Source organism: Pseudoliparis swirei, chromosome 22 (assembly GCF_029220125.1).
Source record: "Pseudoliparis swirei isolate HS2019 ecotype Mariana Trench chromosome 22, NWPU_hadal_v1, whole genome shotgun sequence".
Taxonomy (NCBI): Eukaryota; Metazoa; Chordata; class Actinopteri; order Perciformes; family Liparidae; genus Pseudoliparis; species Pseudoliparis swirei.
Genome location: NC_079409.1, coordinates 11,934,203 through 11,959,893, shown reverse-complemented (window position 1 = coordinate 11,959,893; position 25,691 = coordinate 11,934,203). Strand labels below are relative to the sequence as shown.

General features: G+C 41.0%; 1 protein-coding gene across 1 annotated transcript; it reads left to right on the top strand.

Annotated features, from left to right (window-relative positions):
- Positions 1-1,710: 1,710 nt before the first annotated feature.
- Positions 1,711-16,907, top strand: dgat1b (diacylglycerol O-acyltransferase 1b). The gene is made up of 17 exons (XM_056445196.1): positions 1,711-2,150; positions 2,938-3,025; positions 4,625-4,665; positions 5,381-5,466; positions 9,498-9,550; positions 10,062-10,167; positions 11,929-12,057; positions 12,362-12,430; positions 12,558-12,661; positions 13,249-13,287; positions 13,379-13,420; positions 13,542-13,586; positions 13,850-13,962; positions 14,360-14,425; positions 14,869-14,956; positions 15,138-15,200; positions 16,037-16,907. The coding sequence occupies exons 1-17, from the start codon at positions 1,909-1,911 to the stop codon at positions 16,184-16,186; spliced, it is 1,524 nt and encodes a 507-aa protein (XP_056301171.1). The 5' UTR covers positions 1,711-1,908; the 3' UTR covers positions 16,187-16,907.
- The last annotated feature ends 8,784 nt before the right edge of the window (positions 16,908-25,691 follow it).

The window sequence follows — 25,691 nt, the reverse complement described above, 5'->3', positions numbered from 1 at the left end:
CACTATAAACAAAAGAAAAACAAGAGCTAAAGGAAAACCAAAACGGCAACTTGAGATTTTAATGGTTTTGAGGAAACACTGCAGATCAGCACGGAGTTTAAGGGTTAAAACAATTAGTCATACATTTCCTATTGATCCCTCCCCAAGATCTCTTATCCCAAACACTGCAGACAGGCTCATTACTCTAAAAGACAACCTTATAGACAGCAAGTACTGATAAAGCTGGATCAATGCCACTGATCAGTTCCCACCACCGTATGGATAAGCACACAGAACTAGAATAGACAAAAAGGGCATTCTCATTATATGAAAGCTTTCAAACTGTATTTGGCTGCTATACACAAGGGGTAACATACAGGGTGTGATGTGATGCTCCTGTTTGCTACCGTCTCAGGGAAGATAGTTGAAATCCAAATTCATTACGGATCCTTGACCATACAGTCAAAAGAGATCTGCATCTGTAACAAGACTAACAGTCCACATTAATCCTAGTAGTGAGGCTGGTTATGCACCTCAAAGATATACGACTTGATTCTCTTAAAACTGTCCCACGTGTGGAATAAAACATGTCAAGTTTGGCAGGGTGGAACCAGACCCAATGCAATGTTTTTTTCTCCAAAATCAAAAGAGATATATCTGTTATCGAGGCTATTGATACACTTGCATACTAAATCCGCCGACAAACGGTTATTAGCTTAACACCCATCAGCCTGAGCTGCTTCGCTGTGCTTTTGAGAGGTTAATTCATCATGAGAATACATTGCAACATCAACTTACTTGTGATATCCACTTGCTAAGGTAAGAAAAAAGAACACTGGCCCAGACATAAAGGTAATTGCCATTAAAGACAGTGCCCTCTAATTAACCCTTGTGTTGCCTTCGGGTCAATTTGACCCGATTCAATGTTTCACCCTCCAGTCGCCTTCGGGTCAATATGACCCGATTCAATGTTTAACCCACCTGTTACCTTTATATTTACTAACATATTTTACCCTTGAGGTCAATATGACCCCAGCTATTAAAATCTCCAGAAAATTATTAGAATTAATATTGTTTTCCAAGTTTAAGTGTGAGGTACTTTATGTTTGTTTGTTGACTCCCGAAAGAACACCGACATTAAACATTGAATCGGGTCAAATTGACCCGAAGGCGACAGGAGGGTTAAATATTGAATCGGGTCAAAATGACCCGAAGGCAACATAAGGGTTAAAAGGGATTGTTCCAAGGTTATCGTCATACTTGTCCAACCCAGTACCAGAATCATGGAAACCTGGGCCACAAAAAGCCCAAAGCAATAGGCCTATACTGAATGACTTTCAACCAATAACTATAACGTCCATCCTTTGAAAAAACATGGAGAGAGTTCCAGCTCAATATCTAACATCCTCTGTGGACAGGCACTTTGACCCAATTTGATTGGCTTACAACAGTTAATAAAGACATGAAGGATTCGCCAGAGTATTGTTTATGAATATGTGTTCATCTTATAACTCTTTGTTGAATCAAATCTGACATATCTGTGATGTGATCAGACGCACTGAGGCCCAATGAGTTTGCAGGAAGTCAGAACAGCAGTTCTATAGTATCTTTGTCTCTATTCTGGGAGGAGCTTTGCAACCGGGCCGAGGAGCTGAACGCTTCCTATATGCCCTGAATACAGCCGAGTGTGTACTCACCTGTCAGTTACAGTGTGCAGCAGTCAAACCAGTTACAGTAGCAGGCCGCTGTCCCTTCACGTGGGTTCATGAACGCACCTCCATTCAGCGGGTATCTGAGCGGACTGTGGAGCCGTCGTTCGCTTCTCTCCTGCGCCCGCGCAGCAGCAACAGGCATGAGACAACGACCCGCAGAGAACTGTGCACGTACACTTTGAGCAAGTTTTACAACAGTTGGTGTAGCTCCGTCCTCATGGGGGACTCGGACACGAAAGGGGCCTCGGCTCCCAGGAGAAGGGCGACTTTCACGGTGGGGAAAAGTGCGAGTCTGCTGCCGGTGAACGGGAAGTCCGCGGCGGCGTGTGAGAGCACAGGGACCGCGGGCGGCAGCGTGAACCACGGCCGCGGGAAACGGGACCGCTCACTGGAAACAGGACGGACCAAATCAAAGAGTGAGACACACAAGCGCATGAGTGACACAAGTGATCGAATTAGGTGAGTCACTGCAGCTTTGCAACATGTATCAAACTTGTGTTGTTGAAAGTTGAATTTACTACTTAACGACAGGCTTCAATGGGCTGTAACTCCAACGACCCGCGGTAACGCTTCATTAACGTGAAGTTATTGTGTCCGCTGTATTTAGTGAGCTGGAGTTATAAAACGTTAACTCAATAGGCTGCTCGGGGTCGTTTGAGGTAACAGCCCTGAACAAGCCCTCATTGTGTGTCTGTGGCGGCCCTTTTTCATTCATACTTTGACTGTGTCGGTGCTGCTTGGCAGAGTAAGCACACCTGTTGTACTTACCTGCAAGTGGGTCTATCTGGGCCTGTTACAGTGAGTAGGGGCGTGTCTAATAAGGCCCTCATAAACAGGAGGCATTGTGGGTCACCTTAATTCCCTTAGGTCAGTTACATAATATAAAAGTGTACCCTGAGTATTGATTCTGCCCCCTCGTTTCTTTGTACAACACTTCAGTGGGATGTGCTGTATCGTGGTGCCACATTATCATAAGGTCATGATAAGTAGTGTGTTGTTAAGGGACATACGTAGAACCACACCTTTAGATAAAAGATCAATTTCTCCTTTAGTTTCCTAAGCTGCTGCCACACCTGATTCACTGTTGGGTGTAGTCTATTGTTTTTGCTTTCTTTCTTATCACTAGAACTACTCACAACCATTTCTGTTTCCTAATATTCAGCAATGACATGAAATGAAAATAAATGTATCTTAAGCTCCTGGTATTCTTGAGTGTTTCACCCATTTATCTATTTTATTTCTGTAGTTGCCATAAGACACAGGAGTCCCTGCTGAGTTCAGGCAGTGGTTACAACAACTACAGAGGAATCCTTAACTGGTGTGTGGTCATGCTGGTAAGATGAAGGTTTGAACACACAACTAAACCATATGCATACAACACCGTGTCCACACCAGGATGTAATTCTAAACGCATCTTTTTATATATGTTTTGACTCCCAACAAACATTTTTGTCCATTTGAATAATAAATTAAAGAAAAAATGCAGCCTATTAGTGTAAACAATGTGCTTCCAGTGGGCAGAGTAAGGAAACCATATTCCTGTTAACTCTGACTTATGTTTCAGCATAACTCAAGACAAAGAACACACGGCACATTGTCAGTGGCATATTTGTTTCTGTTGTCCGATACTAATGCAGTGGCCCAGGTGTAATGGTTCGCCTTGTCCAGCAGTAAAAGAGACATCAGGAGAGAGCAAAGTCCAAGCACAGTATCCAGAAACCTGTTGATCCTGCAACAGTAACACACCCCTCACTGGCCAACCAAAAGAGTTATTTATGTTGTTTTTCACGATCTGAACAAAGACAAGTGTGTACGGAAAGTGTTTGACAAGTTAAACAGCATTTTCAAATCCATCTGTAATATTTAAACTGGGATATTGTCCTAAAATCCCCAGTAAACACTTCCATCTTGCTCTGTGTGCGAGTGCGCTGTTGTTTCTTACTTTTTACAGTTCCTTTGTCTTTATGTTTTGCACATTACGGGCTCCCTAACATTAAATGTGGTGATATGTTCAGGTACATTATTCATAATAAGTGAAAGCAAAATATCCGTGAAATAAACAGGAAAATAATCGATCAGGTAATCCACTGGCATGACATATGACGTATGTCAACATTATATCAAATAAATACTTTGTCCAAATGTATAGCTATTTATACGTTATTGGTTCTAATGTTTGTTTTTACCATGTCGAGTGCCTTGAACATCTTGTAAAGCACTATACAAACAAAACATTATTAGTATTATTATGAGTTGATCCAAAATGTCTGTATCTGTGTTGCATCTGGTTTCCTGTTGGCTTAACCACACTGCAAAAGATGGAGTCTCAGCTATTTCGAAGATGTTTGAATCAAACATGTTACAGTGCAGGCAAATCATTTCAGGAATGAGAGAAAAACGTATGTTTCATGAAATAATCAAAACACAAAGAATGTTTAAGTTATTCAAGTTAGCTTATTTTGAGTGCACGTACAGTCAAATCGTTTAACATGATTAACAAGTTTATGTCAAGCTCAACATCTTTTGCAGCTCTTCCTCGTCAGTGCTGGAGAGAAGACGAGGCTAGCAAAGACTTTCTGTTCATCCAGACTTTGAACACAGATCGTGTTCAGAGCAGGAGGTTTTTCTTCATTCCCTCTGAACTTCTGTCCCATCCCCAGGCATTGAGCCTGTGTGCTGGGTAATGAGATATTACAATCCATTTAGAAAGTGGAGAAGCGAGGAGGGTTGATAAAAAAAGAACATGGGGACGAGGAGGAGAAATAGGTTGAGGAGAGGAGAGGGAAGTAGAGAGAGGTAGGAAAGCAACAGAAGGAGAGAGATGATATGGAAGGAAGGATGCATTTAATGGAATAAAAGTGTTGAACTAAACAAATGAAAGTAACACCTGAGACAATCAGATGAACATCCTTAATTATTGCTTTTTGTTCCAGGTGTTGAGTAATGCTCGTCTCTTCTTAGAAAACTTGTTACGGTGAGTAAGGTTGGAGTCTTTGGAGATTATTTTATTAGTGTCTTTTCCATGCGCTGATGAATGTAATTTAAACAGGCTTCCTAAAACGCTTGTACCCAGTATTTAATTCTTAAACCGATACGTTCAAAGATACCAAACAGAAGTACCAGGTTCTCAATAATTTCTGTCTTCTGGCTTTCTACAGAGTGATTAAACTAATCCTGTAAAGTCTCTTAATTAATCTATTCTGACAGTATATGTGTTTTACTGAAGCACTTTAACATCTCTCATAGAACAAGCACAAGTGCTTATTAATACAATAATAAGGACTGTATTTCACTTCGGTGAGCCGATTTCAGGGTCCTGATATTATGCATGCTGGTTAGCTGGAATGGTGTACTGGGCCAATGTAGCACAGCCATAGTTGATGCTGTTGGTCGCGCCTGTGCATTTCCAGCTCGCTGCTAAGTCAAAATATCTTCTGGAAGAAAAAGTCTATATGCATTATATAAAAATAAACCTGTGCTGGAGTCAATGTTCAACAATTACCTAAACTTGAATCTTCCATTTCTCTTGAATAGTAAACATTTGTGCATTGTGTAATTCTTTAATATTGACATTTTGAGAAGAAGTGACCTCATTCATTAACATTAACATTAAAATCAATATCTGTATTCTGGCAAATTTAAATATGCATTTATAATTTAGATCTGCCTTTCCTTTCTTTTTTGGTCAGGTACGGTGTCCTGGTGGATCCTATTCAGGTGATTTCCTTGTTTCTGAATGATCCCTACAACTGGCCAGCAGCATGCCTCGTAATTGGTAGGTAAATGTTTCATCTGTCTAGTAAATCCCCCGCTAGGAAAGCAACAACACAACCACAGTTGCACAATTAAACGGCATAATTCTGGTATTTAAGAAAACAAGTTAATATTTGGAACAATAACTTATGTTACCATCTTAGAATTTTTTTAATTGAGCTTGAAATAAAACCAGTTTAAAAAATCTCTCCTGCTGAAGTTTAGTCCTCCCCTGTCCCTGAAGTATGCCATTGAACCACTTAAAATAATACACTACTAGCAGTCAGGCAAAACACTTCCAAAACATCTTTTTGACTACAATAATTTTGTATATGTATTTTTATGGTATATCACACAAAAAATCTGCAGTGGTGCAGCTTACAGTGTCTCTGGAGGGACAATCACCTGCCCCATATGCTGCACACTGGTACTGTGCTGCAGAGGGAGAAAAGTGGGGAACATGAGAGAGGAAGAAAGTAGAAGCAAAAGGGGAAGAGTAAAGGATTGGAGAAGAAAGAGAAAAGGCGCTGATGTAAAGTGCTGCATTGGCACTGGACACAAGGAGAGGGAGGGAGGAGGAGATGGATGGAGAGAAGGTAAGAGGACCACACTGACGGTGCTTAGAGACGGGTGAGAATGGGAGTCTGTTTACAGGAGCATGGACAGAAAGGCAGCTCTTTCCCAGAGGACATGCAGTACTTCTCGAGTCACTGCAGCATCTTACTCCCACTCCCACACACAATGACACCAACACAAGGTCCATTAGAAGTCCACAATGGATGCTAAAACCAACCAGTCTTCCATTGAGGCAACTGTTCCTGTGAACCAAATCAAACTGACACTAGTGTAAAGTATCTCACTACATTATAAGTCTCTCTTTGCCAAATCATCCCTATAGATACTTGATGAAAGGTTCACTCGTATCTAACAGGTGCTAAATATTGCTGTTTTTTGCCCGTTTGGCCTCAATAGTTGCTGTTTTTCAAAGTTGCTCAACAGGCCTGTTTCCGAAAGGGATTTTAAAAATCGAACATTAGCAGTAGCGTGTTATACTATTTCCTGAGGCCTTTGCTCTTCATATATAAAGTATACACTACCGTTCAAAAGTTTGGGATCACTTAGAAATGTCCTTATTTTTCAAAGAAAAGCATTGTTTTTTTCAATGAAGATAACATTAAATCAATCAGAAATACACTCTATACATTGTTAATGTGGTAAATGACTATTCTAGGTGGAAACGTCAGGTTTCTAATGAAATATCTCCATAGGTGTATAGAGGCCCATTTCCATCAACTATCACTCCAGTGTTCTAATGGTACATTGTGTTTGCTAATCGCCTTAGAAGACTAATGGATGATTAGAAAACCCTTGTGCAATTATGTTAGCACAGCTGAAAACTGTTTTGCTGATGAGAGAAGCTATAAAACTGGCCTTCCTTTGAGCTCGTTAATTATCTGGAGCATCACATTTGTGGGTTCGATAAGACTCAAAATGGCCAGAAAAAAAGAACTTTCATGTGAAACTCGCCAGTTTATTCTTGTTCTTAGAAATGAAGGCTATTCCATGCGAGAAATTGCAAAGAAACTGAAAATTTCCTACAGCGGTGTGTACTACTCCCTTCAGAGAACAGCACAAACGGGCTCTAACCAGAGCAGGAAGAGAAGTGGGAGGCCCCGGTGCACAACTCAGCAAGAAGACAAGTACATTAGAGTCTCTAGTTTGAGAAATAGACGCCTCACAGATCCTCAACTGGCAGCTTCTTTAAATGGTACCCGCAAAACGCCAATGTCAACGTCGACAGTGAAGAGGCGACTCGGGATGCTGGCCTTCTAGGCAGAGTGGCAAAGAAAAGCCATATCTGAGACTGGCCAATAAAAGAAAAGATTGGTATGGGCAAAAGAACACAGGCATTGGACAGAGGAAGATTGGAAAAAGGTGTTATGGACAGATGAATCCAAGTTTGAGATGTTTGGATCACACAGAAGAACATTTGTGAGACGCAGAACAGGTGAAAAGATGCTGGAAGAGTGCCTGACACCATCTGTCAAGCATGGTGGAGGTCATGTGATGGTCTGGGGCTGCTTTGGTGCTGGTAAAGTGGGAGATTTGTACCAGGTAAAAGGGATTTTAAATAAGGAAGGCTATCACTCCATTTTGCAACGCCATGCCATACCCTGTGGGCAGCGCTTGATTGGAGCCAATTTCCTCCTCCAACAGGACAATGACCCAAAGCACACCTCCACATTGTGCAAGAACTATTTATGGAAGAAGCAGGCAGCTGGTATGCTGTCTGTAATGGAGTGGCCAGCACAGTCACCAGATCTCAACCCCATTGAGCTGTTGTGGGAGCAGCTTGACCGTATGGTCCGCAAGAAGTGCCCATCAAGCCAATCCAACTTGTGGCAGGTGCTTCAGGAAGCGTGGGGTGAAATTTCAACAGATTACCTCAACAAATTAACAGCTAGAATGCCAAAGGTCTGCAATGCTGTAATTGCTGCAAAAGGAGCATTCTTTGATGAAAGCAAAGTTTGAAGAAAAAAATTAATCCTTCAAATACAAATCATTATTTCTAACCTTGTCAATGTCTTGACTATATTTCCTATACATTTTGCAACTCATTTGAGAAATAAAAGTGTGAGTTTTCATGGAAAACACGAAATTGTCTGGGTGATCCCAAACTTTTGAACGGTAGTGTATATGTGTGAGAAAGAACTGAGAATAAAATAAACACATTCAACATTTTATTTTGGTAAAATGTCGTACACTCCCCTGTTGAAGAAATAAAGTTTTTCAGCAAATTTGCTGAAATGAATGAAATGTTAGCTAAATATGTTTTAGTAGTTTGTAAAAGTATAAAGTAATTGTAGTGAAATAGACTGATGTCATTCTGAAGAGAGAATCTCATGTAGCTAATGAACATTTCTTCAAAAAGCTAGTGACGCCTTCTTTATCATACTCACTGCAAGTGATGACACGTTTGAATAAAATAGTTCCCACTTGTGCACGATGAGCTTGCCGGATCGACAAATCTGCTGATCACTACATGAAAAAGAGTTTTGCACGTACGCCTTTTGTTCCCTCTTCTCTTGTTTCTTAATGGCATAAGTAAGAATACCATGAAGTTAAAAACAAACATGACTGCCATGAAACACATTGATTTGGGATGGCAATGCTGATGAATAGTTGCATTGATGACAGAATGATATGACCCAGTTCTCAAAATGTCTTGACAGTTAACACATCTGCTCACTCTAGATTAGATTGACTGACATGCTAATGCTCTGATTAGGGTGTTAAAATGGAACAATTGCTGCAATTATGTGCCATCAGTGTGGCTCAGCCGGGTCTAGTCAGGGTAGTTAATGAGCAATCGACATCCCAGTGGTTTGTCATCCGTTTATGTGTTTAAACTGAAAAATTCTACATACAATTCAGGCCAATTTGTTCCTCACAGAATTGGCCTCAGTGGCAGCAATTAATGCATAATAAAGAGTGCATTAAATACAACGTTCATTCCAAACTGCTTTTGGCTCCCTACTTGCATTTTCCCTCTAAAATCAGGATATTTTAGCTCTTTAAAGCAAAGCAAGTTCTCTGTTATTTCCTTTCCTAAAGATCTGAAAATGGCGAGAGTAGAAGATAAAATGAAGATGTGATATATTTGCACGTGCATGCACAACCACTCAATTGCCTTGTCACTCGAACTAACTAGCAGTTGGCATATGCTGTGCAACACATATGCTCTGTTAGTGCTGGCTCATTTCTTTCATCAGGTGTTCCTGTTTAATCGTGCGTGTGTGTATGTGTGTGTGTGACAGCATGGTTTATGTATGAGACAGCAGAGGGCAGGTGTAACGCTTAATTTACTCAAATACTCAACCTGAGACCTGTGCACACATTCTTCCTGAAACCAACATATCTTACTGTAATTCAGAGATTTGTATTCATACGTTTATCCTGCATCGACCCTTCAGGAGGGAGTCCGTAAGGAAAACATGTCATCTTGACTCTTTTCGTAGGAACTGACATGAATCTCTCCTTCTGTTTTGACAGTGTCCATTGTGTTCGTCGTGGTGGCTCTCTACACGGAGAGGCAGCTGTCGAAGGTGAGTGGGAAAAAAACCTGCTTCCACTGAAACATCCCAGAACTGTGGATTTGAGTTGAACTGTTGAATTCGGAGCACTTTCACAACTCCCAGGAGGGATTATTTCTCTAACACTGAGTGACTCGCTGACCCTCCCCAACTGCATCTGCAAATGTTAAATGGTAAAATGAGGAATTTGTTTCACCATCTGCATTTAGGGCATATTCAGTTATGCTCTGTGTGTTTGGCATGAATATAGCACATCGTGAGCTTTTCAAAACTGTAATAGGCCACCATAACTCAAAATGTGGTTCTGTTTTATTCCAAAAATCTCTTCAAAAGCTGAGCGAAGAAATACTTACACTGTTCATGTGCTTTACATTGTTTAAAAAAAAAACTCAACTATATTTACTTAAATAAAAGATGTGCAAGGAAAATAAATACAGTTAGTTGGGGGATGATGGGTAAAAAAACCGACTTGTCTTGAAGATCGACTGTACAAACCCCTGCTGTTGCCTCTCTTCCTGCCCAGGGTTCATTCACTGAACTTGTGGGAGTTCTGGTCCACGGCATGAACATGGCAATCATGCTGACTCTCCCTGCTGCAGTGGTGCTATTGGTCCCTTCCGTTACCCCAGGTAAAATGTTTTTTTCCTGTTATTAAAATACCAACGCTCCATCCTTGCTACTATTGGCTGTACAGGCCGGTAGCATCCATGATGCAGCCACACCATTAACCCTTCATTGCTGGTTAACAATGTTGCCACGTGAATCAAACAGAAAATCATGTCATTGTAATAAAGATTAGGAGGACGTTCACATCCTTGCCCTTCAGAGATACAGCCGACCAGTTTGATGGTGCAGTAAAAGACATCTCTTATACAGAGCCGTAATTGGTCGGTTAGTGGTAATGGACCAGTTGTTCATGACTGGATTATTTCCAGCTGGCTCCGAGGAGAAGAGAAGAGCGGAAGGATGCCAAAGTAGGTGTGGTTTAAAGTACAGGGTCATCCAAGGGTCACCTTCCTCTGTCTTCATCAGGCTGCCTGACAGACACCATGGCCGCCCTCCACAAACGATCCGATTCACCCATGATGCATTAGTGACACCTTTACACAACATGCTTCACCAGCACACTATAATAATCTGAGTGACTCATTCAAAACAATAGGGCTCCAGTTTTGTTTCAAAGTGTCACTGTTCAGGTCTTAATCTACAAATGATCCACAGGAGAAGTGTTTCACCCTATTAATATAATATTTAGCTTGGCTTGTTTCATTCAATGTCGATTTGGTCCAAGAAAATTGTTTAGTTCTTTGTTCCTCTCCCCTCCTCTCATATGTTCTCTCACTGGGAGGTGAGGAAAGGATTCAGCCCATCTGTCTGTTCACAAAGGTGTGTGTGTGTGTGTGTGTGTGTGTGTGTGTGTGTGTGTGTGTGTGTGTGTGTGTGTGTGTGTGTGTGTGTGTGTGTGTGTGTGTGTGTGTGTGTGTGTGTGTGTGTGTGTGTGTGTGTGTGTGTGTGTGTGTGTGTGTGTGAGACCAAAGAAAGACAAACACTTGGGTTTTTTAGGATGCAGGTCGCACTCCTCGGATCCTTCTGTGCTTCGGTTATGATTGGTTGGTTCCTCTGGTATGTTTTTATCCACTTCCAGTAAGCTCCGCCTCCCTGTGCTCCTGTGATTATCATATACAGCCGCTCTCTTGGGAGACCTGTGTCTAGAAGCCACAGAGAGCCAGAGAGACAGATGGCTGATGGATAAGATTTGCTCTGGTTTGATGCCAGGTGTGCCGACCTGCTCCTCACCGTATTGGCACAACAGGCCGTTTTGTGTGTGTGTGTGTTTGTGTGAGTGTGTGTCTTCCCCTCTGTTCAGCATGATCTTTGCATCAAACATATGGTGACTATTGATAAAGCCCTGGAGGCAAACTGCTCAGTGTGCATGCGCAAATACAAACTAAACAAACTACAACATTATTAATCTAACATCAAATAGTTATTTTTAACCTACAGCAACGTCGTTTTTAAGACTGCAGTTCATACGGTACACATGGAGGCTGGACTGTAATGATGTCGGCTCTCATACTTTCAGCTGAGATGATTTATTTAGCTGGAGATGATTTGCTGTTTGTTCAAGAGCAGATGACGACCTTTCTTTCTCTCTTCCCCTTCACTTTTCCACTGTTTTAATCTTCTCTTTCGGTTCGTCTCTCTCTCCATCTCGCACTGCTTTGCCAACTTTCTCCTCTGTGCTCCGCCCCTTCATCACGGTTTTACCCTCCATTGGCTTGCCCTCATCTCTGCTTCTCATCCTCCCATACTTGTAGGCAGTACATCATTTAGTTATAAGTTCTCCCATTTCAGCTTTATCCAAATCTCTCCCTCTCTTTCTCCATCAGTTGGCGGTGTGTTCGTTCTTGGTACTTACACCATCCTCTCCCTGAAGCTGTACTCCTATAAGGACGTCAACATGTGGTGCAGAGAGCTCAGCATGATGAAAGTCAAGAAATTGTCCAGGTCGCTGTCTTGTAAGTCACAAAAACACAAGCACATACTTTTTTTTTAAAATAATTTAGAAATAAATCTTTGCTAATTGTACGGTCAGTCTCTGTGTATGTTTTAAATGTCTTACCTCAGCACCTTGCTTATTCGGTTCCAGTGACCTCTAATGGCAGATACTTGGTACTGAAAGTGTCTTTATTACATTTATGATATAGCAGACATTGTTTCACGTCAACATCCACACTTGATTGTCGTTATATATTGTTCTCTGTATTTGTCCGTAATGCAATGTTTTACACACACTTCACATGTGTGTGATTCATTCTGCAGGTCCCTCAACGCAGCACCTCAATGGAGGCGACCCTAAGGTGTGTTACCCTGGCAACCTCAGCATCAGAGGTACTCAAACTACTTTCTAGAGTTTGTATGCCACTTTATTGATAACGTTTCTAGTGCCACTGCCTCTTTGACATGTTTCCACATATCTTGACTAACTGTCACGTTGACCTCCTCTCCATCTCTGTAGACATGTGCTACTTTGTCTTCGCTCCAACTCTGTGCTACGAGCTCAACTTCCCTCGCTCTCCTCATATCCGTATGAGCTTCCTGCTCAGGAGACTCTTTGAGATGGTGAGGAAATATCTCATGTCAGCTTCAGCCAGAAATGGACACCTTCGCAGTGTAGCTGCATGTTCAAGTCAAAAAGGATTCCCCTTTCCTGATAGTGATTGATCTTAGAAGATCTTAGGAGTGATTTAGTGTTTACAAGAATGTCCCAAAAGAGACTGTCAGAGCAAGAATCCTGCACAACCTTTAAGAGCTCTATGTTTGCTTTGTGGGCTCGTGAAGATTATGATGAATACATTTGAAAGTAATTTAGCTTTTTTCAGGGAAAACTCTGGGTCTTATTTTTGTAGTTTGGGCCATCATTGTTAGTGTTTATGAAAATATGTTTTCATTTATATTTTGTAAGTTAAATGCTGAGGTCTGGATACATGATGACAACACAGTCCAACAGGGCAAGGGACAGCAGCATTCAGACTGTTAGACATGTCAAGCATCTCTCTTTTAAACTTTATGGGATCATTTCTTTTCATCAGTGATGCATAACTAAAATTAACTTCTTAAAGAGTTCCAAAAGCTCCATCGTCTGTTATCTGATGCACTCCCCGTATTCTCTTGCCACTCACTTCATTGACGTGTGTCTTTGCCCCCAGCTGTTCTTCATCCAACTGTTAGTTGCTCTCACTCAACAGGTAAAGGCCCATCATATTTTGTTAGTGTCATGTTCCACAGTGTGGATGTCAGAAAGCAGCATAACATTGCTTTTTGCTTTCTTCCTATCAGTGGATGATTCCCATCATTCAGAGTTCCATGAAACCTCTCGAGGTGAGGAGGACAGAATGGCAGTGAGCGCTTTACTGCGAAGAAAACAACATGGAGTCTTTTTTTCATATGCAAAGTGCTCCTGTGCATCGCTTGTTAATCTCTGCGTCGCTCTTCTCTGTAGGACATGGATCTGTCCAGGATGACGGAGACACTTCTCAGACTAGCTGTGAGTAAAACACAACATGTGCACCTGCATTGTACGCCGGGAACATTTGACTAATGCTGTTTGTCTTAAAGCTTGTTATTATTATGTTGTTATTGATTGACTCTACATGAGAAGGTACGGCGATATTGTTGAGAGAACGGGTCGGAAACATCGGGTTTTGACTTCCTGTTAGTTTGGACATCTCCTATTGAATGTCTCACAGTCCTATATTTAGTTGTTGTTGTTTATTCTTGCGTCTGTCCCTTTCTCCAACCCGTCTCCAGGTTCCTAATCACTTGCTGTGGCTGATGTTTTTCTACGGGTTCTTCCACTCGTCTATGAACTTCACCGCTGAGCTGCTGCGCTTTGGAGACAGACAGTTCTACAAGGATTGGTGGTAAGTTCTGGGTGTGAACCTCATGAGGTGTGGTGGACTGACTGGCTCTTCACACCACCATCACGAGGTCTTTGCTTGTGTGTGCATGGGAATGGGTTTGTGTGCTTCCTCGTGAATGAACACGTGACGTGTGAGTGAGCATGTGTGGTAGATAAGTTCAGCACTTTACAGAAATTCTAGAGGTGGAAGTGATTTTATATGTTGTACGTTTGCTGATATTAATAAATCTACTGCATCACTCAATGCACTGCAGCTGATTTACTATCGTTTCCTCTTTTCCTGTCACACCAGAACGATGCGAGACCTTTCATTTTCATCCATATTGATCCAACTTACCTTAGATCAATTGTTTAAACCCTGTAATGCTCCAACACTCTATTTGCTGACTGTCTTTCAGGAACTCTGAGACGGTGACATATTTCTGGCAGAACTGGAACATCCCTGTACACAAGTGGTGTCTACGGTGAGTTATTACACTGCTCACACTAAGAGGGAGCATTGAGATGTATCGAAGTGAACACAGGGGACAGCAGTGGGTCTGATGCGGGGAGAAAGACTTAACAAGGCACACTGATCCGCTTGGGAAATGGATTCATCTGGCTGTGAGAGAGTAAGTACTAGTAATAAATGCGGCGCCTGCAGCCAGTTTCACATAAACGAACACAGCTGCACTGAGGTTATATTAAACAAGGCAAGGCAAATGAAATGCTATTTAAAGGGTTTAAAGACTATTTACTTTGAATTCCTGTCGGTGTGGGAGAATTGCAGAAGAGTTAAGATACTTCCACGGGAATTATTACATATTAGGGAAACATTTTTGGCATTTTGATTTACAATACATGTCCATCCACTACATCATCTGTCCATTCATCCATTTCAAAACCTGCGTTTTTGTCTGTCTTGCAGACACTTTTACAAGCCACTGCTGAGGAGAGGCTTTAGTAAAATCCTCAGCCAATCAGCTGTCTTCTTCTTGTCGGCCTTCTTCCATGAGGTACGAGCTGAGAACAAAGAGAACTTGCTCTGCTTATGTTGACACTGAATACACAGTGTCCCTTCCACTGTAAATGTCCTCAGTAATCCTGTTTCAGGGAAATGTTTTTGGAAAAATGATTTGACTATATTTAATAGAGAGCACCATTTGATAATGTTTCTTTTGTCTTTTTCTATGTCAGTACTTGGTGAGTGTCCCTCTCCGGATGTTCAGACCGTGGGCCTTCATGGGCATGATGGCACAGGTAAGACCCGACACCTTCCCTGATGATACACGTAGCTGTGGTCGGCACAAACCAGTCCTGTTATATAAGAAGAATATATATTTATAATTTGAATCTGCATAATATGCCTTGTGATCTAGGTCCTTCTTAATGTTTAAAAAGGTAAGGAAATGAGTGTGGGTAGGCGAGAGGTAGCGGTGCATTTAGTTAATAGTTTATTTGTGTAGCCAAATAATACTTAAAGTCAAAATGAAGACGGGTGGTTTGACCTCGGCTTCAGTATCGTTCCCTTAATTAATAATCTAATTAACGTAACCTATTGGCGTGGGCATATTTGATACATCACGGGGACTCTAGCAGAACAAGAGGCAATATCAGGACCTCGTGTTTGTTATTACCTTCGCATTGAAAATGCGGAAGGTAATGTTTTGATCGCCGTGTATTTATTTATTTATTTGTATGCGTGTTATTCGCAGAACTCAAAAAGTATTGAACCGAATCGCATGAAATTTGGTGGGATGATTGGTTATTATCCGGGGACCATTTGATTAGATTTTGGGATCAATTGGGTCAAAGGTCAAGGTCATGGAAAGGTCAAAATCTTTTTTTTACCATAGCACGATACATTTTTGTCCAATTGGCATGCAACTAATGCCAAAATGTTCATAATTCAATGCCCAATCTTGTGATATGCGAAGGTATGCGCTCTACCGAGTGCCCGTTCTAGTTCACTACAGTGCTGAGTCATAAAACACAGAAAATACAAATTAGAAGAAAATACTTGAGATTGCAATTGTTCTTTAAAAACCCAATCAGCCATTGTTTTAATTTATTTAAAATGTGTGATTACTCCTCAGCTTCCATTGGCCTGGTTTGTGAGTCGCTTCTTGCACGGTACCTACGGCAACGCTGCGGTTTGGGTCTCAATCATCATTGGTCAGCCATTCGCCATCCTGATGTACGTCCACGACTATTACGTCCTGCATTACAGACAGGAGGCTGACTGATGTGCACACGACCCCCCACCCCCACACTCTGTATCGACAATCTGTCTCTCATTTTCACTCATCCTTTTTTTCTTACAAACAAACACACATGATCCAGTGCAGCTATATAATACGTTGTATAATTGTATCTCCTTGCAGTGTAATGTTTTTCTTACTCTACATTTTTTTCTCTAAGTTGGGAAAAAGTAAGAATAATTCCAACAGAAAAGGAAGTTGAATCTTGAAACGCTCCCCGTGGTGAGGCCTCTCTTCTCTGTCCAGTGTCATCGCGATGCAGCTTTTCACTCGGGTGATTTTTCTTCTCTGATGGACAACTTGGGTACGGTAAAATGTTTTGCTGCTCTGCTCAGCTGTGTTCATGGCCAGTATTATGACCGCGGCTGCATTTTATCAATCGATTTAAGTGCTTTTGTAAAATGTAAGATTTATGATCCAATGTGTTTCCTTTTCTTGAGCCAAAGAGATCTGTCTGGTTTTCATTGTAAATGGAACACCACGAAGAAGTGTACGATTTTATCAATGTACGTTGTTTTTGTTATGAAAAAGCCAGCTAGCTGTATGTCTGTTTTTTTCTTCTTCTTTTTACATAAGTGCCATTTTAATAATACACCTCACATCAGTTTGTGCAACCCTTTTTGAGGTGATTTTTTTTTGTCATGTCTAATGACGCGTCCAACTACAATTTGTGTGTCTTAAAATAAACATTCAGAGATCAATTCAAGACTTATTTTTCAGTGTGTTATTTGTTGCTGATGTTTGTCAGATTTTTGTTAAATACAACATTTCTAATTAGATCATGGTGAATAGAGATTTAAAGCAAAAGGTAGGTGTGAAACTCAGAGACAAGGAGCCAGATTCCCAGAGCTTTACTACATTTGTTAGAGCTGACAAATGTATGCAAACATGTACCACAGTAAAGATGGACATCCGTAAATGCAACAAGTGCCTTCAAATGTTAAAAGTGGCTGCCATAGCAGCGGGAAGATAAAAGTACAGTTCAACATGTGTTGACCAATTTATTTCACAACAATCATCTGCTGCAGCCTTCAGCAGGGAGAAGGAATCCTGAACCAAATACTGAGTCAGTCACACATTTGTGAGGAAGCTTCTCCCAAAAACTGAAGGAGCTGCTTATTCACCATCACCAAGAGACATGTTTTCTAAACTGTAATTCAGCATAAACACATTCAGAAATCAACACTTGTATTTATTAAATGTTTCCTTCACCTGCATTCCTTATTTACTAATCTGTGTCTCTGAAGAGGTTTCATAACCATATTCAAGCCTCTGGACTAAATAATATGACAAGGAATATTGTTTAAATCTGTCTTGTTGCTACAAGGACATTTCTGAGTCGAACTCCCTTTTAGTAAACGTACAGGTCCATGTCACAAAAAGAGATACTACATCAACACACCTTTTTGACTGGTAAAAATAATTTCTTTTGTACTCTCAAGTAAAAAAAATACTTTACTTCCCCTTCAACCCAAATCATCATTGGTATCTAATCTCTTTATACATCATTATTTATTTTCTCATGTGTCTTCTGATATCACATATGACTGTTTTGACGTGATAAATGACATCTTCCAAGTCTCTGGGATCTATCCATACACTCATTTTTGATTCTCACATATTTACCTTCGCATTGAAAATGCGGAAGGTTATGTTTTGATCGCCGTGTATTTATTTATTTATTTATTTGTATGCGTGTTACTCGCATAACTCAAAAAGTATTAAACCGAATCGCATGAAATTTGGTGCGATGATTGGTTATTATCTGGGGACCATTTGATTAGATTTTGGGATCGATCGGGTCAAGGTCATGAAAAGGCCCAAATCTTCTTTTTACCAATTTATATCCAATTTTTACCAATTTATATCCAATTGGCATGCAACTAAATATTGGCATGCCAAAATTTTCACAAGTCAATGCCCAATCTTGTGATATGCGAAGGTATGCGCTCTACCGAGTGCCCGTTCTAGTCTTATATAAGTTTCAGTCACAGACTTTAAAACACCACAAGTTAAATGACTTAAGAAGACCGTTCATCGTGATTCGGGAACTTACCAGGCTTAATATCAAACTTAAGAAGGAGATAAACATAATTGTGTCACTTTGCTATTGGGCATCTATGCCAATAGATGCATCCATTGACACACACAGACACACAAAGCTGTGTGTGTCTGTGTGTGTTTGTGTGCAGAATTGTCATCCAGAAACTGAACAGGACAGGACCGTGAACCTGTATTTTGTCAGCTTGACAGTAAATTAAACAGAAAGTCTGAGACGTCTCACGGAGACTCTGTATAGGCGTGTGTGCGTGTTCTGTGAGTGACATCTGGTTAAACAATCGTCAGTGAGGATTAGAGTGTAGATGTGACATGAGTCGTGGCTTTGCAGAATACCAAATACAATGTAGAGTATCCGTGCCCAAAGGAATACAAATCTATTTTATGCTCCAACTCCTTATATTCCAAGAATTAAGATGGATAACATTCTAAAAAAGGACGTGACCCACAGTTTCATTGATGTAGCAATGATAGTCTTGTCCATGTCCACATAAAGGGACTCACTGGAAACCAAAACATTGCTGCTTATTGTCAGGCTTTGGAAATTGATGACTTCCGATGCGATAATGAGGTGATTTTAGTGTCAAAAAGTCATGTTCTTCAGTGGTCATTAAAGTCTCACTGTTGAACATAAATACTTGAGGGTAATGCTTTACAAGAGAGGTGGTGGGCGAGCGATGTTTCTGATTGCATCTTGACAGGAGAGATACGTGCAATTATTTGTTTGAGCAATCGTTTCCTCACGTCTGTCCTCATAACCGCCACCAATGTCAAAAAATAAGCTTTTGCTGCAGGACAGCCGTAATCCTCCATCCTTCCCCCTCTCACTTGTCTCACTCCTGACAAATACACCCTGAGAGAGAGGACGTGTGTGTGTGTGTGTCTGTGTGTGTGGGGGGGGGGGGCGGGGACCTCGTCATATCTTGTCTATCCTCTCGCTATTCAGACGGTTCCTGTCATAAACAAAGCTCTCTAGTTCCCCTGGTTAGTCTGAGTCACACATGTATGCACCTCTCTCTGTATATGTGCACGCACAAACATTTGTCACACACAAACCTCCTTTCATTTCAACACCTTTACATATGGACAGACGTACTGAACTCATTCTGCGATCCAATTATGGCTTTATCTAAATATTTTTCTCGCCCTCTCTCTCCATCCTGCATCTTCTCCTTGTACTCATCCCCAGTAACAGGTTGATCCATGGCTCTTCTCCTGACATCCGTTATTCCGGATCTTTCCGAGAAACGCTGACGTGCTGTGAGTGATGATGATCCTCTAGACAGGAAACTAGGAGACACAAACCTGTCTCATTCTGCAAGACGGATGGAGCGCAGGTCCAGGGACACGTTGTAAAGACAAAGCCTGAGCCGCATCTGAACACAACTTTTGTGTATTTAGAATCAAGTTTTTAGGCGATAAACAAATCAATTATACATGTCCTAAATAATTGTTGAAATGAGACACACTGGATACAAAACCAGATGTTAAAGCTGATGTTTTGCTTGTCATATAGATTGTTGTAATTGCAAAAACACAAAAACTGGTCCTCAAAAAAACTCAGGGCGCCTTACACATGACAAATGACCTGATGCGGTATCTACATAAGTTAATCATTACAAACTCAGGCCTGTGTGTGTTGTACAGCATGAATAGGATTCAGGTTTGCTAATTGGTGTGGACAACAATGGAGGAAGTTTGGAGAGTTAGAGGAAGTGATTACAATATACTGTATTTTACTTACAAAATAACACAGTAATTAATTTCATGTCCTCTTCACAATGTAATTGGGTCCAATGTTCTAAATATATGAGTATTGAGAATGAACACTGCTTGTTTTCCCATTGTATTGGGAGTTCATCGATGTATACAGCAACTTATGAAGACTCTATTTGGTGAGTGTGTGTAGTAGTTGTGATGAAAGAGTTTATGAAGCTTGTAGTGAAATATGTAATAGTTTGTGTGAATATCTTTTTGGTGTTTGTGTGTAGAAATTGTGTTGCAGAAAACTATATTTGTAAATGAAACTCAATACAAATATTTTCCAGGGAATCAAATTCACCACCGACTAACGTTTCTGAAAATGATTATTTTGTTGTGCTTTTTCAGAAAAATTGAGAATAGATAGAAACTTTTTGTTTCTTCATCTGTCAAATTGATAACATCCACAATTCAAATGACCTCAGCTGTAACTCAGTATTTACTGTCTTTACTGTGTCGGGATGAGAAGGAACATCAAATCACTATTTAGCCTGATTATTATTATGCTGTTTTTACAGTGCAAAGTTAACATTTTAAGGATACAAGGTTTTTTACAGAAGTTCTTTTTTCAAAATGGGTTCATTATACGGTTCCTAAATATAACATTGCACAGTTTACTAGCTACATCAAATCACTGGTTGTACACTAAGTCATGCTAATTAGAACAAGCAGGTTGTTTAGTTTAGTCTTTTGTATTGTTTACAAATATATATATTTTGTATTCATTTAATTAGTTTAAAGCACTTGTTTGGAAACAGGAGACTAAATCTTCTGACTAAAATTTGTGAATTTGTGTCAACTTTTCAACAGCTTTATAATATTTTTCTCTCTTCCTTCAAATACAATATACTGCACATTTCACAATGAATATATAACCAGTTTAATTTTTTAATTTTCTGTGGGAAACCTCCATCATTTGTGTTGAGTCTCATCTTTATACACAACAACATGTGAGGGTTATGGACCAGTATGTCACATATGAAGCGATGCGTTGTGCTGGAGATGTTGTGTGCTTGAGGATATCTGGAGTGTGCGTTGATACGTGCGCGTGTGCTCCAGCATCGGTGTGTGCACACTGTACACGGACAGACATGTGCGTGATCCGGCAGAATGTAAACACATACTAAGACTTCCTGTCTGAAGCCAAACTGAGGGAACATTTAGATTGAGAGGGAGGGAAGTAGAAAGAAAGACTCATTGAAGAGAAAGAGGGAGAGGGACAAAGAGAGAGAGACCTTAAATGATACTTTCGGGGAAAGAAAGAGAAGGAGAGAAGAAGAAGAACGACACGTGGAAAGGAGTGAGACGTTGAACAGGTGAAGAAAGATCTCAGGATGTTTGAGAAATCAATACGCTGAGTAACGGCAGACAGGCTGACACAGTAACAGAAATGGCAGCGATGCACACACGTGAAGGAGCGTGTTGATCACTGCAGCCAACTGGCATGACTCAAGAATCTGAGAGGAGACGCAACTGACAAGTGATTTCTCACTGAAATGCTGAACTTGGCAGGAAAGTGACGGATGCAACTGGATGTTTAGAGATGATGCAAGGGGGCAAAGGTCACTGAGGGTTGAAGCATCCTTACCGTGGAAGAGATCCAGCATCACCTGGTCGGACGCTGACGGACATCAGAATCAGAATCAGAATCAGAATCAGAAACAGGTTTATTGCCAAGAATGTTTTCACAAACGAGGAATTTTCTTTGGCGGAAGGTGCAAGATTCGCGCACCAAGACACCGAGGCGCCGTCCGTGAGGACACATCAGCTCCACCAGCAACAGATTTGACTTTTACTGGAGTGGGTCTCCTGGTTTGACTGGTTAGTCTCTCCTTTTTCTCTGAAGGTACGTTTGATAAACTTTGTCTACAAACAGTTTTCTGTTTTTCAAAGAGAGAAAAGAAAAGATCAGATCTTACAGTTATGTTTCAAATTGAAAACTAGATTAATACAAACAAAAGTCAAATTAAATCAGTGGCATAATCGGTGTACTTTAAATTAAGTGGATAATTGTTACATTGAATAGACTGAATAAACAAGCTAAATCATCCACGAAGGACTTTTGAGTGCTCCAAGAAGTAACGATCACGCTCCATTTCAGAGAACATTTGTAACGTGTTACGCATCAGAGTTCACGGAGAGATCCCTGTGAACTTTTATTGCGTGTTCACGTGCAGCCGTCACTAAAATTGGAGTTACAACGGCAACACAAATGTTCTGTTTGCCTTGAGGGGCTTTTTGTGAAGCTATAATTTGATGCAGGGCAGCATGAGATCTGTATTCTACTAGCTCATCCTGTCTGTCTCCCTTTCTCTATATGTCTCTCTTTCACACACACACACACACACACACATAAACGGGACTCCCACGCTGCTGGAATTTATTTGGACAGTGTTATTTGTGATCTGCCTCTGGGCCCTCTGCTCTCCTCTCAGTCTCACTTTACAGTCATTGCATCACCACAGTCTTTGATGTCAGAAGAGGAAGAGCAACAATGGGACGGCAGCAGTGATGCATTAGATTACTACCATACAACACCAACGGATACAGCATTCCATCTATTTTCAATTAGCACCTCTGATGACAGTTTAGCAAATCCAACAGTTTTCTCAATCTCATTTAATTTGGTATCTGCATTTGGGTTTTATCATTTTACCCAAATCTGATTTTGCTTGCTCTTGTTTAGGCGACTTATCAGCTCGACAATACAATAAAGTAGTTACAAAGGAATGGTTTCCTCCTGTGGGCTCAAATGTTTCTTTGATCCGTATTTGAATTTTAATGAAGCCTTTGATAAAAAACCATGCTAGCAGTTATTTAATGGTTCTACGTATGTGTGGTGCTTTAAACTGAATGCTAACACATTTTAGTTGAGCAGGTTAGCATTCTTACATGTGATAAACTTTAGCCGTTGGGAAGTATTGGGCCAAAATGTGTTGCTCCTTCTGCATCCAGCGCTGTCGTCTTGTATTTCTAGTCTCTAACTCTAGGTATCCGGGGGGCAAATTCTGGGGGTGACTGGTTCTCTTTGTTTGAGTAACTGGCTGTTTTTCCATTAGCGAAAATGGAATCCCAAAATATGCAGAGGATGTTATGGACAAGTATCCATTTGACAGTGCTTTGGCTGAGGCGGAGAGGGAGGCAGCAACACGATTTGTCCTGAGCTGAGCTTTCTCAGTCAGTTTAGCACGCACTGAAGAATGTTCTTCAAATGACTTCATTTACCATCGGCACTGATTGGACGTCCAATGAAAAGGTGGCACATTTACCTGAGATGTACAGGTTGGCTCCAGGACACCATGACATCACTGTTGGCTGTGGCTACAGGTGCAACAAAGCACTCCTCTTTATCTTTGGATCGTTATCTCCTGTCTCCTTTCCCCACAGCGGCGCTCATAACTCTCGTTAGCGGCGTTAACGATGATGAACTATAGCTCCCCGTAAGATGAACAATATCAGGGGATGTTACTGTGAAAACGACCATTTATTTCCTGGTCTTAATGTTCTATGGGTTGACTGATCTTGTTAAAGCAGATAAATCATATTATTCATGCCTCACCCTCAGCTGAGCATGTTATTCTCATTAGCCTGAATAGACTACATATTTCATCAGCCCAACGATTATTTTGCTGAGAGAGATTAGTAGTGAGCCACGAGCAGACGCAACACAAACCCATCCAGTCTGGCATTCACATGAGAAATTAAACTACATTTGTCACGGAAGATTAGGGCAACGTTCCAGCCTCCAGCCAATAAGGGGTCTAAACTCTTTGGGACGCTCCATGGAAAATATGGTGTTCATCTCATTTGACAGTTTTTTATGTTTTAAATGCCTGTTGATTTATTGTGACTTTGACTTCCTTTCCCATCCTGCCTGCAGTCCCAGTAACAGCAGCGGCATGGAAGCATACCTTTAAATACTAGCTCACTTAAACGAGGGGCTCTACAAGACATGATCAATACGTGTTTTGCATCTGCGTCATCTACCTCCACTCATACTCTGCTGTCGTTAATATGTGAAGTCTAATCTCGATCCATCCTTACATCCACACTATCCCATTGAGATACATTACATGTGGAGCAGTCACTGACTGCCCTCTGGTGTCTATAACATTCACAGCTGGTAGATTGTGGTTCTTATTTGCATATGTTCCTCCTCACAGTTGAAAACACCATATGGAAAGGGTCACATAGTTAAAGCAAGTGTCTAATTGTATAAAGTCTCATAACAGCAGGATTGTGCTTGTGATTATCACCACACTGTGAACATGTGAAATGTGGAAGAAGGCCTGCTGCACTCTGTCACAGGGACATCTGTTACCGGATGCACATGAGCAGTTATCTCACCTCACATATTCAGCTTTATTTCCACCTCTATGCACTTTGCAGAGATGTTAGTATAACCACTGGATGTCTCATCTAGTGCCATCTCACCAATACATGTGTCTCTGGGGTTGTAAAGGTCTCAGTGCTGCACCCATTGAATTAATGTCAAAGTATAGACTAAGATTACTAAGAACTTTAAATTGTAAACATCCGGGAAATCTTGTCCACACACAGAATTTATCCAATTTACCCAAAGTCACTCTTTTTATACCAATTACAAGAAGAATGCGCCTTCTTTCAATGAGGTAAATAAACAGGCTGTACAGATTACAATTGATTCACACAAGCACAAAGTTACTATTTGTGGTTCAGATCTCATCTGACCTTCTTTTCAAATGAAGATATTTCATCTTCTCGTACGACTACCAATGAAAGAGTTGAGGTGTCTTTTCAAGAGAAAAAGGTTGGGCCAGATTCAAATCTACATTTTTTACTGATCACGCCAACAGCAACAAGCCCTCTGAGGAGCAGTGAGTGGACGTCAGGGCAGGAGAGAGAGACTCTTTGCTGTGCTCAGTATGTTTGTCCATGAGTTTGCATTAAGTTTTAACTAATATCAGACTTCTGTAAATGTGTTTGGTCCCTGTCCCCCTAATGCATGCTGGGATAGCCGGCGGTCTCTGAATAGGCATAGAAATGATCAGATTGTAACAGTTTAGCTCCACGCCTTCCTTTTTGTAAGAGTTGTTTTCATCCTGTCACACCATCTCGTCAATCCAACTCCCCTCACCTGCCTCTGATCACTCCCTCGTTAGTCCCTCATTCCCTTCACCTGGTCCTCACGCCCTTCTCACCTGCAGCCCATCCCCTCATTAGTCCCTCACTATTTAGCTCCCTCACTTCCACTTGTCCTCTGCCAGATTGTCTTGTGTTTTCGTGGCAAGTTCTCCAGCGTTATTAGAGTATATTCCTGACCTGCCTGTTCTGACCCTGACCTGATTCTCTGCCCCGCCCCTTTTTGGACTTGTTTGCTTCTTCGACTGATCTCCTGGTTTTGACCCAGCCTGTTTCCAACCAAAGACAGTATTCTTTGTTACTCCTGTCTGAGTCGTGCTTTTGGGTCCACTCTAATAGCGCCGTGACACAGATGGGCATTGTAGACACCTTCCATGAAATCATACTCAAATGTAAAGGTATGTTAACTATATCAATATATATATACAGTATATATATGGTATGTGTATATATATATAGGCATAGAAATGATCAGATGGGCATTGTAGACACATTCCATGAAATCATACTCAAATGTAAAGGTATTGTTAATCACTCAAATATATATATA